At 39.8% G+C, this 17,245-nt stretch overlaps 1 protein-coding gene across 6 annotated transcripts in view; it reads left to right on the top strand.

The window, feature by feature from the left end:
• The window catches only part of CRACD (capping protein inhibiting regulator of actin dynamics), a 133,016-nt gene that overhangs the window by 87,068 nt on the left and 28,703 nt on the right, over positions 1–17,245 (top strand). For all 6 annotated transcript variants that reach the window (XM_071556447.1, XM_071556443.1, XM_071556449.1 and 3 more), the window contains 2 exons: positions 1,831–1,999; positions 14,220–14,355. In XM_071556447.1, the coding sequence (XP_071412548.1) occupies positions 1,831–1,999; positions 14,220–14,355 (305 nt within the window). The remainder of the gene's footprint in view (positions 1–1,830; positions 2,000–14,219; positions 14,356–17,245) is intronic.

The following is a 17,245-nucleotide window of genomic DNA, read 5'->3' as shown; positions in this document are numbered from 1 at the left end:
CAGCTTATAGACAGCAGAGCTGAGGGACAGGCAGAGTAAACTTCTGTACCCCTTTTACTTCTATACTGGTAAAACTACTGCTTCAGCACTTGTTTTTCTCATCTGCTGATTGTGAATCAATGATTCTGAATTGAAAAATTCTAATACTGAGCCTGAATTTGAGGTTCATAATACAGCTTTTTATCTTTATGCTGCTACTGGGATGATCTGTTGTCTGACACAGCATTTGTGCAACTTTGTTATCTTGACTGCCCAAGGAGAAGAATTGTATCTGTGTGAACTTCTAAGGGATCTGTGAAGGAAATGCAGAATTATTATCTGTTGTGTGACTTTATAATTTCAATCTAGGTGTCCTACTTCATCCATAATCAGGTACAGACAGATTCACTTCATGTGAGTTTGATCCCAGCCTGAATTCATCTCGGGCACCATGATAGTTTGGAAACCACTTACCACTGGAAGTAGGCAGATCACAATGTGCTTGGGCACATTTTCCCTCTCTGAATAGTCTGCAGCAGTTCGTGCAGCAACTGCAAAGGGGTGTTACCCAGATGTGGCTTTGTCATGTTCAGGTATATCAGAGCAGAATGTTAGACTTAATGTGGAATTAAGAGTGCTATTGCACTATATAATATTTTCCAAATTTCCTAGTAAAATATTCCTACAAGGGCCTCCATATGCTTTGCAACCAAACCACTGTCTTGGGCTGAACCACATCCCATTGGAAGAGCAGAGCATGCTGAGGCAGTGTGTGCGCTCACGTGCTGTGAGAAAAGCACATGCAGGAATTTAAATAGCTTATCAAGATATTTGTCACCAGTACAAAATCATGCTTCTCAAACTAGATAGGAGGCTAAAAGTTGGGGGGTTGTAAAAAACACCAAAAACTAGCTTGTTCAAATAGATTCAATGCAAAATTAAGGTGAAGCAGAAAAGAAATAAAACTCTTTAACAGTTATTATTTTTAAGAGATTCTTTGTTACATTCCAACCCTGAGAAATTAACTCTATCTTGACAGTGGTTAACAAGAAAGTCATGGTACTTCTTTTTAATACATGTGGGGATAGTAGCTGGAATTGCCTTTATTTTCTCCAGTCTTTGATGGAAAAGAAAGTTACCTTTTTTTCATGGTTAAGTTTTTTATTTCTTGGTTTTGTCTTCATGTCTGTTTTGTGGTTTTGCTATGCTTTTTTTGGTGTAGCTTTGAAAATTTCAATGTCTCATGGAAAAAATGCTTGGTCAAATTCTGTCCTCAGTCACTTAGGGGGGAAAAAAGTCAAAGAAATGTATTTACTTTGCTGCTGGGTGTTTATTGAAGTAACCCAGCAGCAAACCAACAGAGATTTGTCCTGTTCTCTTTGTTCATTTATAAATTGACTCCTCTAATTTTGAAGTCACATAACTAAAACACACCTGGTTGGTTTCAATTGCTTTTAATTCCAGGCATTGGATCCAGCACCTTCCAAAGTGGGGTGACCAAAGCAGTGCTTGTCTTTTGGTAAAATGGTCAAAACTGTGGTGTAAAGCCTGAAAATGAGCTGCAGTGCCTTTGCAAAATAATCCTTTTTGTTCATTCAAAAGTTTGGCTGTGCTGACGCCTTCAAAGCAGACCCTTAAACCCAAGAGCGGTTGTTGTAGTGCCCTCTCCTTTGCTTTTCAATGTGACGCGTTAACAGCACGTTGCAGCCCGGCATTTACATCTCCAGCGCCAGGCTGCTCCGGGCTGGTGACTTGCTCTTTGACCTCATTCCTCCTTTGAACCTGCTGCTGTGGCGTGTGCTCGCCAGCCGCGTCCCTCAGCCCCGCGCCAGTCTGTCTTGTCATCCGCAGACAAGAAAAAGGCAGGCAAATTCCAGCCTTTCAAGAAGCTCTTCAGCAAGAGGAAGAAAAGAGAGCCTGTCTCAGACTGTGCGGAAGCCAAGCTGAAGCCCAGCAACTCCTTCGGCAACATCTGCAACAGCACCTCGTCCTCCGATGAAGAGCCAAACAGTGGGCTGAGGTAAGTGCACACAGGTCTGCTGGCAGCCTGTGCACACACAGTATGCGTTCTCCCTGTTTTTAGTGGAATTAAATTTAAATTCTCCTTCTGCCGAGTGGCAGCAGTTTGTACATTGCTTTTTACAAAGTGTATGCATCTCTGTCCCTCCTCTGAACATGACACTTGCTGCTTTAGACCCCAAAGTGGGTACATGTGCTGGTCTGCAAAAAAGAAATTCCAGTTAGGCAGAAATGAATTTGAATCCAGATCCGTGATTTAACAGAACACCTGATCAGAGGTATTAATGGCATCCATGTTTTTAAAAACTGGGAAAAGGGAAACCTGAACTGGCTCCTATATATACTGTTTTGCATACATTTCCCTGCAAGGTGGTATCTTTGTGTCAGGACAGACACATCCTTTTCCAGTTTATCCCAAATAGTTTTTTCATTGTAATTGGGGTCAACAAATAGGCTGCTGTTATTCTGGTCTGATCTGAATGTAGAGTAGAAGATGGAAGAGAGCAGAGAGAGGCACCTGGAAATCATATCGTATTCCAGTGACAACAGAGGATGACAGAAGGCCAGTGTGAGACACTGCTGTAGGAATGGTGGGAGAAAGAAACTGTACAAAGCTAACTAGTCACCAGCCTTCATGTAGGAACAGAAAAAAAAACACCTGAGGAAAAAAAACCACATCAGACCAAAAGCCACCAAAACTAACCAACCAAAACAAACAAACCAACCAAAACAAACAAAAAACTCCTCCTACCCTAACAGCAACAAAACCCCAAGACCAGATGCAGAAACTAACATGGTCAGTAGTACTTATTTCACTTTCCAACTGCTAGTCTCAGAGAGGGTAGCTGACTCCTGCTGAAATCTGCTGCTTTGGAAAAAAAAGAACTGTTTGCATTAGAGAGTGTGAGTACCTGAATGTAAAAAAAAAGTCTGAGAGAATCAAAAAAACATGCCAAAATTTGTAGCAGAAACATCACCCTGTACAGTATTTCCAATGGTCCAAAATAATAGTTGTGAAAGTATGATTTTAAAAATTATTTACTTGAGTTTGTTTTAAGCTTCTGAGTTTTTTATGCCATTCAGTGAAGTTCTCTAAGTTCTAGTTTTCTTTTTGGTTTCGGCGGGGCAATCGCATGCATCTCCTTTGCCCATCCCAGTTTTTCAGACAATCAGTACTACGCACAGTCACACTGTAGCTGGAGGTGTGACTGACTCCTGTTGTGTTGCATTACCTGAGTGCATGATGCTAAGAGAGGCTGCGGAAGGTTTCAGTGCCTTTTCCCTCAAAAGCAAACTAAAGGGCGGCGTGTTGCTATCAGGGGTTTCCCATTTAGTATAACTGAAAATGTGGTGCTGCACCCAGAAACAAACAGTGATACTGGAACTTTGCCCATTCCTCAGCAGTGACGTGAAGGTGTGGCTGACCCTGCTTAGACTGTTAAATGCTTGCATTTTAAAAAGTATTATTTTTTCTAATTAATAAAGGCACTAAATGTAAGTCCCTGGTAGAGTACATCAGACTGTACAATTTAAATCACAGGAGATTAGCAAATGTGAAGGACCCCATGTCTCATCTCAAGTGAAACATTTCTTTCTGCACCTGTGATTCCTGAGAGGTTCTCTTTTAGCCTGCTAGAAATACTAAGTCAAACCTCTGTTTTTCCTGTCATGCTTTATGGTGCAGTGTGGGTGGGATTTGATGATAATTTTCAGCTTGCAGGTAATGTTTGTCATGTTCCTCATCTTACAATAAGCATAGATGTTCAGTGTAGTGCATCAGATTTCTTTGGGGAGCTAAGTTTGGACACCCCCTTGTTTTCTGCATGGGTTCCATCCATTAAATTCTTTTTGCCTTTGTTGTAATTTCAAATGTGCAGAGATTCGCTTAGTGAAATTATATAGTTGTGTACAAGTTGTCTAACAGTGAAGGCATTGCCATACCTTCCACTAGAAGAAACTTCACACAGAAACAGAGCAGAGCAAATATAAATATCTAGCAGTATATTTATATATGCAAAATCCTGAATAGTTTTGTAAAACCATTTGCTTCAAACTCTTTAAGAATGTACAGCAATCATATATCTTCAAAAGCTTAATAAAAGTTCCAATTTTGAAATAGAAGTTCAGGGATGCTTCCAATCCCTTAACAGAGCTATATTTCTTTTTCAGCCTGCAAAGTACATGAATTTGTTGTCTGCAGATGTGTCATGTGGACTTTTGTTTTGGGGAGAAGAGGTGGTTGTTTTGAAAAAATATTAAGGGAGGAAGCTGCTTCAGGAAGGTAGAGACAAGCAAATGAATGAGTATAGGCTAAAGAAGACATCTGTATTGCTTCCAAGACCTAAGCTAGTGTTTCACCGAGTGCTGTATTGGCTTACAAGGCTGCTCACAGCTAACGCTGGCATCTCTAATGAAGGCTCTGCTGTCTGGGTGATGCAGATGTCCCTGGAGCAAATCAGGTAATTTGCATATGGTGTAGATTGACGAGCTGAGTTGGAAGCAGCCTGAGAGATCTGCCTGTCCATCCGTCCTTACAGATACATCCTGGATTCATCAGATGCAAATAACTTGCTTGGCATCCTGATGTATGCATACTTCAACCTATTTATTCATCCATGTTGTTTTGCAATACCCAGGTGGGAGGTTTCCTACTGCAGTTTGTCTTACTCTGCGTTATGAAAGGCTGGAATTCCTTTTCCCACTTTTATACTGCCCTTCTTGGAGTTTACAAAGTTAAAACTGTATTCATTAACTTTCTGTCCTAACCATAAGGGCTGGGAGATAGAAGTGCTTATTACAAGAAAGCTAAGCTGTGTTTGTGGAGCTTCACTAAAATCTCCAGAATCTTCTCTTCTGAGGCTATGATTTGGCACTCTAAAGGATTTTTTATTTGTCTTATTTGTCACAGTTGACACTAAGCAAGCATTGTGAGGACATACCTGAAAGGTCACCTGTGCAGTGCCCTACAAAAGTTTGTCATTCTGCCTTGATGTGCAGAGGCAGCGGGAAATTAAATTTCTCTTACTGGGGGTACGGTAGAGTGGCTTTCCTTAGGCTGAATGTAGTATTTCAAAGGACCTGGAATTAGACCTGTCAGGTCTTTAGGACTCAAGTGTGACAGCATTGATCCCCTTCTAGGGAAAAGTCTCTGTGCAAACTTCAGTCTCTTGACAGTGCCTCTCCTTGAAATGGGACCCCTTTACTTGAAGCATTGGGCAGTTCTGTATGAAACAATGTAGATCAACAAAAAAAAAAAGTGATCTGTCTACCCAGATGGAGTTTCAAAGAGCTTCCAAGACACCTCTCTGTCATATCCAGTTTTCATACACTGGGCATTTTTTCTGCTTATGGGCCTTATTTCAGCATTTTTTTGTCACTTTCCTAATTTCATTTGTAAGTGCCTCATTTTGAGTGCCATGTTTACTCCAGCGAGTGCCTTGTTGCAGTAGTGCTTGGTGTTCACCGTTTCCTGGAGATTTCACCTTATCAGAACTCTGATTTCAGCAAGTACCTCTTCAAGTGCAAGCAGAGCAAAGTAACATGTTCATTGTAAGGCTTTTAGAAACAAAGCAAGCTTGACTTTTCCTCACTTGGGTCAACTGACATGGATCCATGTGAAACAAGTTTATTTCTGGGTTATGAAGTGTATTGTGGGAACCAAGGATGTTCCAGGATGGAAAAGGTTATGGCAAAGAACAGCTTTGCCCTCTACAGTTTTCTGTTTGCATGAATTTTTCTTATAAGTTTTATTACAAGTTCTGGTGCAATGAGATTTATTTCTCCTTTTTTGTAATTTATATTGCAGCCAAGTAGCACAGAAATAGGAGCCACAACCACCTTATGAGTGGCCATGTCTCCGGTTTACTCAGTGGCATAACATCAGAACAGAGGAGTGGAGAAAGCCTTCCTGAGGTGATTCCAAGTGTTTGGACAGAACTTGAGACTAATATCACGTTCAGTATTTTTGTTGATCTTAGTTTTTCTTAACACCTCAACTCCTGCCTTCCTCCCTTCTGCCACCAGTTTACTTGTCTCTGTGCTCCAAAGCTTCCTTCTCAGGTGTGTGAGCTAGGACCTTTTACTACATGTTGCAATTTTATCACTTAGTAGAAATTTGCACTAAGTGCTTGCCTTTGTTTTTTTTAGCTGCTTCTTGAGAGCAAAGGTGTCTCATTATGCATGCTGTAGTTTGTGTATGATCCTGAGAGCTCTTCGGTAGGCCATGTCTCTGCAAGTCCTCAGCATTTTAGATCAGGTCCCACTCTGTTTCTCCTTTTTAACTGGTCTTTTGTCCTCAGCCCCGATTATGACTAGCTTCATTTTCACCTCAACCGAACCTTTTTTACTCTAGTCTTCACTTCTTCCATCACATAAGCTGTCTTGCACTAGTCTCCCTGGAAGTTTAGGCTGTATTCGTGTTCACTTGTCTTCTCCTGTGCCTCCCTTTTGGATGTTTGCATTGCACTCCCCCTCCTAATCATAGTATACTTTAATTCCTTCCAGATTCTGCATGGCAACTGTCATGTTCAGTAGCTGATAAGTACTAGGACTAGGCTCCTGAACCAGACAGAATTGTCACCTTTAATATAATACAGTGTCTTTTTTTCTCTTCCTCTCCTTCCTTATCAGCTAAACACAGTCACTATATAACACTTATTCCTGCCAAGGCTAACTTAGACTTTTCACTTCCTTCTCTGATTTTTGCCATATTTAAGAGCAGATTTTGCATAAACGTACGTTGCTATTTGACAGAATAGTGTCACATGTGATGGATTGCCAGGTCAAGTGTGAAAGTCGGACCATTTAGGGCCTTGTTCCTTCCACTAATCTGCGTATTTCTGTACTTACTGGTGAATGTCCACATCTTCAAGATGCATTACAATTCACTTGCAGAATTACTGGAAACCAGAGGGATGCCTTTCTTGGCTGTGCATGCTGAGACTTTCTGTGATTAGACTATTTAGTGAATAACTACAGGAAATTCACATCAAGAACTATGTAGCCCTACTTCACTACCTTATTGTTTCTTTCAGGGAAGGAAAACAAGACACCAAGAAAATCCCACGCCAGGGTGGGATCCACCCACACTGCAGGTCCATAGCTGAGAAGGCAGGACCAAGGCCAAGCCAGGAAAATGGTCTGCAAATTGATGTGTGGATCAAGGGTCTTTGTGGCCGGGCACAGTTGTTTCTGAGCTGGAGACCTGCGCTCCTCCAGCATAGCTCAGGCAGGGACCAAAGTCTCAACTGTGATCTTAAAGAGAGCTCTGGACCCATGTGGGTAGGTGGAACTCCTAGATGAGGCTGGTCAGGGACATTAAGGCTCATTAGTGCTCTCAGGGCCTTGATACTTCCCATGGTTAATTTTTATGCCTTTAATGATCATAATTTTAGATTATTTGCATGATGCATCAGCTACTTAAAGCTAGGCTTGATCCCTACTTCTAAGAAAAATGAAACTATGGTAAGTTCATAGGTTACAGGTCCCCTGATGACACCACACTGGAGCTTTATATAAGGTAATATGTCATACCTTTGAAATGAGTGGGGCTACTAACAGCTGGGCTGCAGAACTGATCATCGGCACCAGAGGGACCCAGGTGGGTCATAACAGGGGGACTGTGCAGTTTGCCCAGAGTTAGTGCACTGGAATTCAACAGTTCCTGGAGGTGATCTGAATACACCTTAAGATTGAGCACAGAATCAGACTTCCATTGCAGCATGGACAATATTTCCCAACCAGGCGTGAGTTAGAACCAAAACTTGCACTCCGGTATGAGAGAGAGAAGAGAGGACACTAAAAATATACCTCAGAATTACAATCCATTTTCCTCTATTATAGTATTAATGCATCTCTGAGATGACTGTAAAATGAAATGTCTGGTTTTCATCTCTAGCTGCCCTGGGGACATTCATGGGAGATGCACAGTGTTGAATCAGATCCTTTTTAAAACAAAACATTAAGTAAAGGCAAGCTATCACTGCACTTGTCAATTCCCAGGGGCATTATTCTGAGAAGTGACTCTCAGATTCCTTTGAAGAGATTATATGGAGGGTCAACACCTGGCTAAACCAAATTCATTCTTGCTTTGCATGCTTTGTGAATTTTTTAATGTTGGAAATGGCTTTATGTTAAAAAGCTGACTTTGATCTCTAACAATTACTCAATCAGTTTCTAATGGAAAGATAAAAGAGTGAAAGTCGTGAGACTCAGGGGTTTTTTTTGAGTCCATCTCTCCAAACGTGAAAGAACAGAACAACTCATTCTTTCCTTTTATTTTCCACTTTCTATTTCTAACTCCTTAATACCAGAGTGGGAGGAACATTTATGACACACCAAAGAGGCAACTGGTGATGTGAAATTTCTGTACTACTGGAATGCACCAAATGAGATTATACAAGAGCTGAGGTTTCAGTGTTCCTTGCTGGAAAAACTTCCCCTTTTTAAGGACAACACATTTGTCTTTGAGAGGAAAAATAGCTCTGGATCAAAATGGGGTCTAAAATACTATGGCCACCAATGTCAAGGTAAACTTAACCTTGTATTCTGTGTAAAATTGTCCCTTCACATGCTCTGATATACCTAAGGCTGCAGTCTCGTAGCGGTATATGCTGATTCATGTCTGGACTGCAATTGTCTGACTCTTTCCAACAGCTCTCTAGACATGCAGCTAGCATGGAAACTTGAGGCAGAATGTGCTCAGCCAAACTAGGAAGTTGTGCAAGTTTCTGAGTTTGGATGGGTTTTTGGGGCCTTTTTTTTTCTTTTTTTCTTTTTTTTTTTTTGGAGTTATTCTAGTGACCAGAATATTTCTCTGAATTGTTTCATGTGATCCATGACCAGTAAGCAGGCACAAAAGTGGTGATGGGAACACATGGAGAGCAGGATAAAGACAGAAAGGGTGATACCTTACCCAGTCCTGACTTGAGGTATCTAGAACTGATGGAAAATCACATCCTAAATAGATGATGATGCATAGAAAGGGATGGCTATGCGAGGGTCCAAAGAACAATCTCTCTCAGTTTGCTGGTTTTCATGGAGGAGGAGGAGTAAATCTTCACCTGTAGGCTCAGGATGGCCCTATTCTGCTGTGAGGGATTTGTTCCACATTCCCTAGTTTCTTAGCACACACAGACACCTAAGTAAGAATGAGTAATGGAAAGGAGTTATTGCACAAAGGCCTTTTCAAGACAAATTCATATATAGATGTGATGCTTCCAATATCTATGTGATCCGTTTTACCAGTAGTTTCCTGTGTTTCTTCCAGAAACCTGAAATAAAAGAGAAGGTGTTTTCCCTTTCCAAGGAAATGAATTTATCAGCAGTGAATTAAACAATGAGTCTGAGAAGTATATTAATTTCATGCAGAAGAAACCTAGTTAGAGGTGATGTGTATTTGGGGCAACTTTTTTTACAGCTAAGTATGGTTAAATCTGGGCTAGGAGTCCAGTCATGTCCATGGTTCAGATGTGATGTGGTCCTCATACTCTGTGTCTTGCTCTATTTCCCACGCAATTGACACTACTGTTTTCATTATATGTAAAAATCTGCAGGATGGTTGGCTCAGATACACATATAAGCTCTTGGAGTATCATCAAGATAAAAACAAATCCTGGTATACTCTTTCTGTGCCAAAGCCGTCATGTACCACAGAGCCTGTCATACACTCCCAAAAATGTAGTTGTTGACAATTTCATCCTAATCAAAGAGGGTGAAAAGTATGTTCTTAGTTTTGCTGGAAAACTGGATATTCCAGTCTCTCTCAGGAATCTGAAGAGGGACACAGGTGAGGCAAAGAAAACTCTGAGAGTAAACAGAATTTTTTAACTTTGCCCTGAGTATGAGAAAATTAGTTTTGAAAATTTGTGTATTGCAGCTGAAACTGGAACGTGATACTTGGGTCGCAACACATCTTCAGAGAGAACATCTTAAGGATTTGCTAAAAGTGCTTCACATTTTGATATAGCACATCCATAATTTATGTAATTTAGTCAGGTTTCTGAAAGTGAGTCAGATGATGATTCAATTATTTTCAGCACAAACAGCCTCTGAAATGTCATCATCGGGATTATCAACAGAAGTGCTCATAAACTGATGGCACTGTTTTCCCACATCTCTTGGAAGTGACATGGCAGTTTGAAAGTGTGATACCTTCAGCCATGGCTGTGACTGTAGCCTGGGTCTCTGTCATACCGTGAACCTATTGAAATCCACTCCTGATGTTGACATGCCTTTTAATTAAAGGGAGCACAATGTGTAGAAGTGGATTGTGAGGATGATACTGCATAAAGACTTCTGAGGAAAACTTCAAAGATGGGAATGCTGGTAGCAGTAAAGGAAACTTAATTATTCATACTGCATTTTGACTTAAAAGAAATTCAGTCTTTCTAAAAGTAGAACATGAGGAAAGTGAAAAAAGGGGGGGAAAGGTCCTTTGTGATATAATCACAGCTGGGAAGATGTGAAAGGACTGTGGGCTCCAACTGAATAAAATGAGACCTTCCAGAAAGTACAAGTAGCCTGGAAATCACCTTAAACACTATTTAAACTCGCCTGTAAAAGAAACTAGGTTACTACAATGTGTGAATATTTTTCCCCAATGTTCTTTAGCCTACATACACATTTAAGCAACATTCTTAAACTATTTTTACCAGTTGTTGGACATGTGGCTAGCAGAATTGCTCATTCACCCAATTCTGAAATATTCAGTGTATGTGCAAGTCATTTTGAAGCAATACAGTAGAGAGTAGTATTGAATTAATGCACTGCAGAGTTTCTTGTGGCTATTTCATGTCTTCTGACAATTTGTAATATGTTTGTTTTGTTAGCAGGTTAATAAGAAAACAAAAATGAACAAAACCTTTCAGATATGTTTGGCCTCAGCTCTATGAAACAAAAATGTGTGATATGTAACAAGGAGAGAGAGAGAACAGTTGGTGTTTGGGAGAATGTCAGAGATGCTGGATGTGCATAGCATGGTCCTAACCTGCCACTGGTACCATTGTGGACACTTGTCAAAGACAGGGTTGGACTTTCTGTGGTGATGTACTTAGAGTTGCAGGTCACGTGGAGCTCCCAAGCTGTTTCATGTGACCTGATGTCCCCAAAGAAAGCTTTAAATGGTATTTTAGTGAGTTCACAGGCAGGAGGAGAGACTAGATCACTAAAGGGGTCCCCAGCTCTATAGCGAGATGGGGAAAACCTTCACTCACAGCCATGTCCCAGGCAGTCCACCAGCACTGAACTCAGAAGTTGCACTTTTCTTTCATTTCAGATTTTACTGGGTGGTTCCTACTGCCAGAGCAACCCTGCTGCTGGTCACCTGCAGTTTTGGGGTTCAAACTGCTAACAAATTCTGTTCAGTTTCAAAGCTGCAGGTTGGCTGCTTCCAACTTAAATATTAACAATTCATTAGTAAGGTCAGGAACAATTTGCAAACAAGTCAATGAACTCTTTGGGACCTGAATTGCAACCCTTGCCTACTAATTAGTTGTAACAAGCAACACAAATATACATGTGGTGTCTGGTTTTAAGAACTCCAACCCACTGGACAGTAAAAGGGGAGAATGGTGGTGTATGCACAGAGAGTAGTTGTGAGACAAAGTCACAAGTATCTGAGCCACAGCACTGCTTTGATAAAGGATCATCTCTGGAGCACAATATGACCTGGATTATGCATCCTCAGCAGATCTCTCAGCAAAAAGGTAAATAACATACCACTAGCTCCCACTAACCTTGCCTTCTGCACCTGCAGCAGGTTCACATGCTGAACAATTCAAATGCAGGAAGAGTTGCCATGGACTGGTTTGTCAAATTGTGCTTGTTTCCCTCCATTTTGATTGTGACTACAGACTTCACACCCCCCCCCACCTCACCTTGTAGAATGCAATGCTGGAGTTTTCAGTTCAAACAGACCTACATAGTTATATGAAAAAAGGCCAACTTTCACTCTGCTTCATGTCAAACCACTCACTTCCAGGCCTGCTAGGAATTTTTCTCTGTTTAAGGGACATTTCTCAAATTGTGGTTCACAGGCTGATTCCTGGGTGGCCAAGAAAGGTAAATATATTTCAGTGCCATGCAGTGTTACCACAGCTATGTGTACAGGCTGAGTCACAGAGATTCAATATAGAAACCTTTTTAGAAGAGCATTTAAAAGTATGTTTTTATGGTTTCTCTAATAAAAGGTTTCTAAAAGAAACTGCATTACCTTTAGATGCCAAAGGCAATCAAGTTGTGGTTTTATAAAAAAAAAAAACTGACATAGAATATAGCATCAGTTAAATGTTCCTCCTCTTTCATGGCTAAAACTGTTGTGAAATATTGACCAGCTCTTTGCCTGATTGTGTGCTAGTTTATTTCAAATGAAGCATGTTGCTAAAATATTAATTCTGGATAAAAAATAGTTTTTCGGTTAGTTTGTGATTGTATTGAAGATAAAATGATTTACAGGGCTGTGTGTGTTCATTCAGAAGATTGGGTTGATTATGTTGTGAGTGGAGTGCAAAAGTATTTAATCTATAAACTAGAGAGAGGGAGAGGGTTTTTGGGGGGCTTATTTCCTGTTATTTTTAGGTTACCTCTAAGAAATTATGTTATAGAAGTCAAATGTAGTCTATCGCCTAATCAGTTTCAACAGGGTAATGTAACCCCATGTAAGAACACTTCCTTGGTAAGAAAAGATTGTTTTTACTTAAATTAATATGTTCATACCTCAGGAAAAAAATGAGGTGAAATTGTAATAAATACATTCCAAACATATTTGTTTCCAAGATATGAGTAGAAATATCTTGAACTCTTCATAAACAATTAGCACATTTTAAAAGGCAGAAAAATAGATAATATACTGATTTTCTTAAATATGTGAAGCTTTATATTTCTTGTTGTTTTGCCTACACTTCCCTCTGTAAGTATCATCTTCCTTGCTTTGGCTGAAGTAGTTGTTTGTAATGCTTTTATCACATGTAGAAGGTTGTGTTGATTATATCTGTGTAAAACCTTTTCTTTTCTTTTCTTTTCTTTTCTTTTCTTTTCTTTTCTTTTCTTTTCTTTTCTTTTCTTTTCTTTTCTTTTCTTTTCTTTTCTTTTCTTTTCTTTTCTTTTCTTTTCTTTTCTTTTCTTTTCTTTTCTTTTCTTTTCTTTTCTTTTCTTTTCTTTTCTTTTCTTTTCTTTTCTTTTCTTTTCTTCCAGAATGTTTGTTTTCTGAAATTATAAATGGGTTCTATAAAGTTGTCAATATGTTATTAAAAGGAGAGATTTAAGACGTCTCAGTTGTCTGGGGGTTTTGTACTGTGGCTTTTATCATGTTTATAGATTACTGGCTTTTCACTTACCATGGAATACTCTAGGTGAGACAAAGCATGACTTTCAGACTCAAACAATTTTCCATCAGAATGCCCCCAAAACCCACAAGCCTTTTTTTCTTTCTTTTTTTCTTTAATTCTAGATTTTCTTGATGATATATAGTAAATTAAACCATTTTTGTTTAATCCCTATGCCTGTGGATTTCAGTCAGAGCCATATAACTGCATCATTTGTGATGCACTCTCCTCCTTGGCACTGGTATTCAGTTTAACAGCAACACACAAGCATTTTCCACTCTTTTTCAAAGCCACGCAGGTTGGTGCAATAAGCTTCTTAGCAGTTCAGAGGTTTGATAATAAACTTTTATAGTCAATGTGATTGTGTGCATGGTGATAGGAAGAGCTGAGTAATCAGCTAAATGAGGTAGCTCTTTAGAAGTTGGCTACTACAGTGTATTACCTCTTTTTGTGTTATAGAGGTACTTTAGTTTGCGACCTCCTGTTCGCTTTGACCAAGAATGACAGCAGGTCCTAAGCACTGGGACAAAGCAGGAAGGCAGCCTGTCTTAAATATGCAGTCTGGTAATTTGTGCATCATGGTCACCTACTCTGTATCCTAAAAGTAACATTTAAATTTGAGACTTACAAGGAAAATTAATTGAACTTCTCAACACACCTATTAGAAACACCCAACTCTAGTCCTTCCAAGGAGGAAGACTGGGAGGAATTGTGTGCCTCCATTTAACTTTTGATAACTGAACATGTTTGGATACCTCTATTCTGAGAATGTTAAAAGCTTTTAGGTAGAAGGCAAGAGGAAAGGAAAACCTATACAGCAGGGCAGTTATGATATGAAGGGTCACTCTCATAAATTCATTGCAGTGCTTATTTACTTTTAAACTGTTTCTTTTTCCCCAGATCCTCCCATTATTATATGGGCAGTCGAGCTTTTTCCCATGACAGTATTTTTATACCTGATGGGAGAACAGAGAGTGAACAGGCCATCCAAGCAATGTCACAGGAGAACGTTTTAGGAAAAGTCAAAACTCTTCAGGTAAGAAATTGTAAGTGGGAAGAGTACTTAAAATGTGGCGGAAAATGGTCTCCAGAATGTGTTATATGTGCTTTTCCAATAGCCTTGGGGCAATTTCTCAGCCATGTTAAGTTGTCTGGCCAAAAGCCATGTAATTCAGATAATCTGCAGAAGTTCTAGGTTTTGGTCTTGCAAGGTACAGGAGTGATGCTGCAAACATTTCTGCAGAATGTCTGTGTCTTATGGAACTCATTTGAATTGAACTCATGTTTTGGGCATGTCCAGATCTGTCTGCCTGAGTCCTACAGATGTGGCAATGAGAGAAAAAATGAGAGTGGTGTCGGTGGCAGGGAATGGCATGCAGAGTGAAACTTCTTTGCATAGTTGTTTTCATTATACACGTACATGTATTTCATTTTTTTTCTCCTTTCTCTCACTGTCCTTTCAATGGTTTTCATGAAAGGTGGGTTTGTTCATCTCTCCAAAACATAAACAATATTTTTTGGCATTTGCATTTAAAGAGCTTTACATAACCTGCTTTTCTTCTTTTCCAGAACTCTCTCCCATTAGTGCTCTATCTAATTTTTTGGTTTACGTGGTGTACATCTATGAGATTGCTAGCTCTGTGCTTTTCTAGACCTTGAAAGAGCTGTCCTTCAGAAACACATTGCACTTTATTGCTCAGAATGCTCACATGGCCTGTCAAAATGCTGATAAATTTTTAATGCTGTGCAAGTGCTGTTACCCTGTAGCTGACTGGTAAAATAGCATTGATTTCTTTTACCTCCAAAGTCTACGCACGGTCCAACTCACGGTCAAAGCTCTCTACTGTGAGTGAGAGATCACACACAGTAGAGAGCTTTGACCTTCAGGATTAAGTTGTTCCTGCTTCCTGCCTGGTGCTGTCAACAGACAGAGAACCTGAACAGCACTGGCTGTGCTGACTGTGGATGAACTCTGAAGTAGAAACTACACTAGAACAACTGCAATTCCTCTGTGCTGGTTTTTTAGCTTAAATTTCCCTGAGTCAGGTAGATTCAGTACATGCTGTTTTCCAGCCTGGAAACCATTGTATTTAAAATAACTGCTGACTTTGGACAAAGACTCAAGGTAGTTTGGCCTGTTTTGCAGTGTCGTTTGGATGCAAAACCAGAAAACTCCCCAACTTCTTCAAGGAGCTATGCCCTCCCTGTCCACTGGATTTATTGTCTTGGCTTCCATATGTCAGTTTTTTTCTATGAATAACTTTTCACTTTTAGGAATGACTTACTTCAAAACTCAGCTTAAAATTTCTGATGAAAATTATTGCCTTCACTAAACTGAGAGACATGGTAAAAAGTATAGTTATTGCAGTTGCTAACAACTATCTTCACTAAGCAAATGGCAAATGAGGAAAATTGAAGCAAAATAGTCCCCTTTGAAAGTCACAAAATAAATAGCCAGTCATGCTCTTGGTCATGTGAACTTGGCATAAGTTGTGATTACTTGTATGTAATTTAATGGGGAGTATTGTTTCAGCTGCTTGATGTAAAAAATGTGCTTGCCTTTTTATTTAAAATTGAAGGATGGTAGTTAATTTTTGTCACTTTAGTATAGCTGGAACCCAGCCTGTAACATATCTGATTCTTTTTTCCACTCTACTGATGATGGTGAGAACAACTCATTTATTCAGAAAGGAAATGCAGAATAGATTATAAATGACATTTTTAACTATTTACATGTTTACACAGAAATTCATCTAAATGTCTATGGATTCTTTTCATAAATCCATGGAAAGGCTCCTTGTAACAAGCCCAAGGGCCACCTCTTGTATCTGTAAAAATTGCTACCCAGTATGTAACTGTCCCAGTTTCCCTAGCCATGACTTCTGCAACTATTCCCTGAGTTTTAGGGCAAAAACATGCTAAAATCCTGTTGCACATTTTTAGATTGATGCTACAGTTTAAGTCCCAGGGCTGATGAGTTATTTTGACTATCACGCCTGTCTGAAGGCTTTATGCACTCCATACCCCATCTTTTTTTTTCTGCTGTAGTATTCTATGAGACAGTGTTTGCTGTGCAGTTTTCCAGAAAACACAGATACTCACTCTCCTGTTATGAGAAGCTTGTACCTATTTTAAACTCCCTTTCTACAACCTCACTCCAACTGGGAACAGCAGTATTTTTTCAACTGGTCAAATAAGAGAAGACAGTCATCTCTTCTGAGGAGCACTCCACTCCTTAAAGCCAATTCTGAGGCCAGCTCCCAGTCCCAAGTCATTGCTATGCCACCAGTATTACTGTGGTTTTGCCCAGGCTTGTATGTCACAGTGGAAGCACTGCACTTCCAGTTTCTATTTACCAGCAAGATGCTCTCCAGTAAAGAATTGTTGCCAGGATTCAGTGTGCCATGCTGACTCTGAAGTTGCTGCAATCAAACAGAGATCAAAAGCTCTGCAGATTTTAACCCTTTTCAGAATATTTTAGGAGGTGGTACAGTAAAAATTCCTGGAAAACTTGAGTCTTTTTTTGAAAAAGCCACCATGCTTAAAAGCCAAACAGACAGTATGGTGAAAAGGGTTTTGAAGTCAGTGTAGTGATTTAATACTGATGGTGCTGGATCTCATTCTGGGGACCACCAAAGTGGTTCTTCCTTATTGCCTTGCCTTTCTGCTGATTTTAAAGGGTTGAACCCAGAAAAAATGTTGTGTAATAGGGCAAACTCTGTAGTTGTCTGGGCAGCTGGCCAGCATGTGCACTGGTTCAGCGTCTTATTGTGGGAATCCTCTATGATTATGTGTGCAAGGTAAACTAATTCTTTCTGGAAGTGCTTTCATTTGGTTTTATTGCTTTTCAGATTGGCAGAATTCATCTTATCACTCTTTCTGTAACTGGATTTGGTCATGTTCAAAGGTTTTAGTGTGTGCTAGAA

This window comes from Pithys albifrons, chromosome 5, assembly GCF_047495875.1.
Source record: "Pithys albifrons albifrons isolate INPA30051 chromosome 5, PitAlb_v1, whole genome shotgun sequence".
Classification (NCBI taxonomy): domain Eukaryota; kingdom Metazoa; phylum Chordata; class Aves; order Passeriformes; family Thamnophilidae; genus Pithys; species Pithys albifrons.
This window is presented reverse-complemented; position numbering and strand designations above follow the sequence as displayed.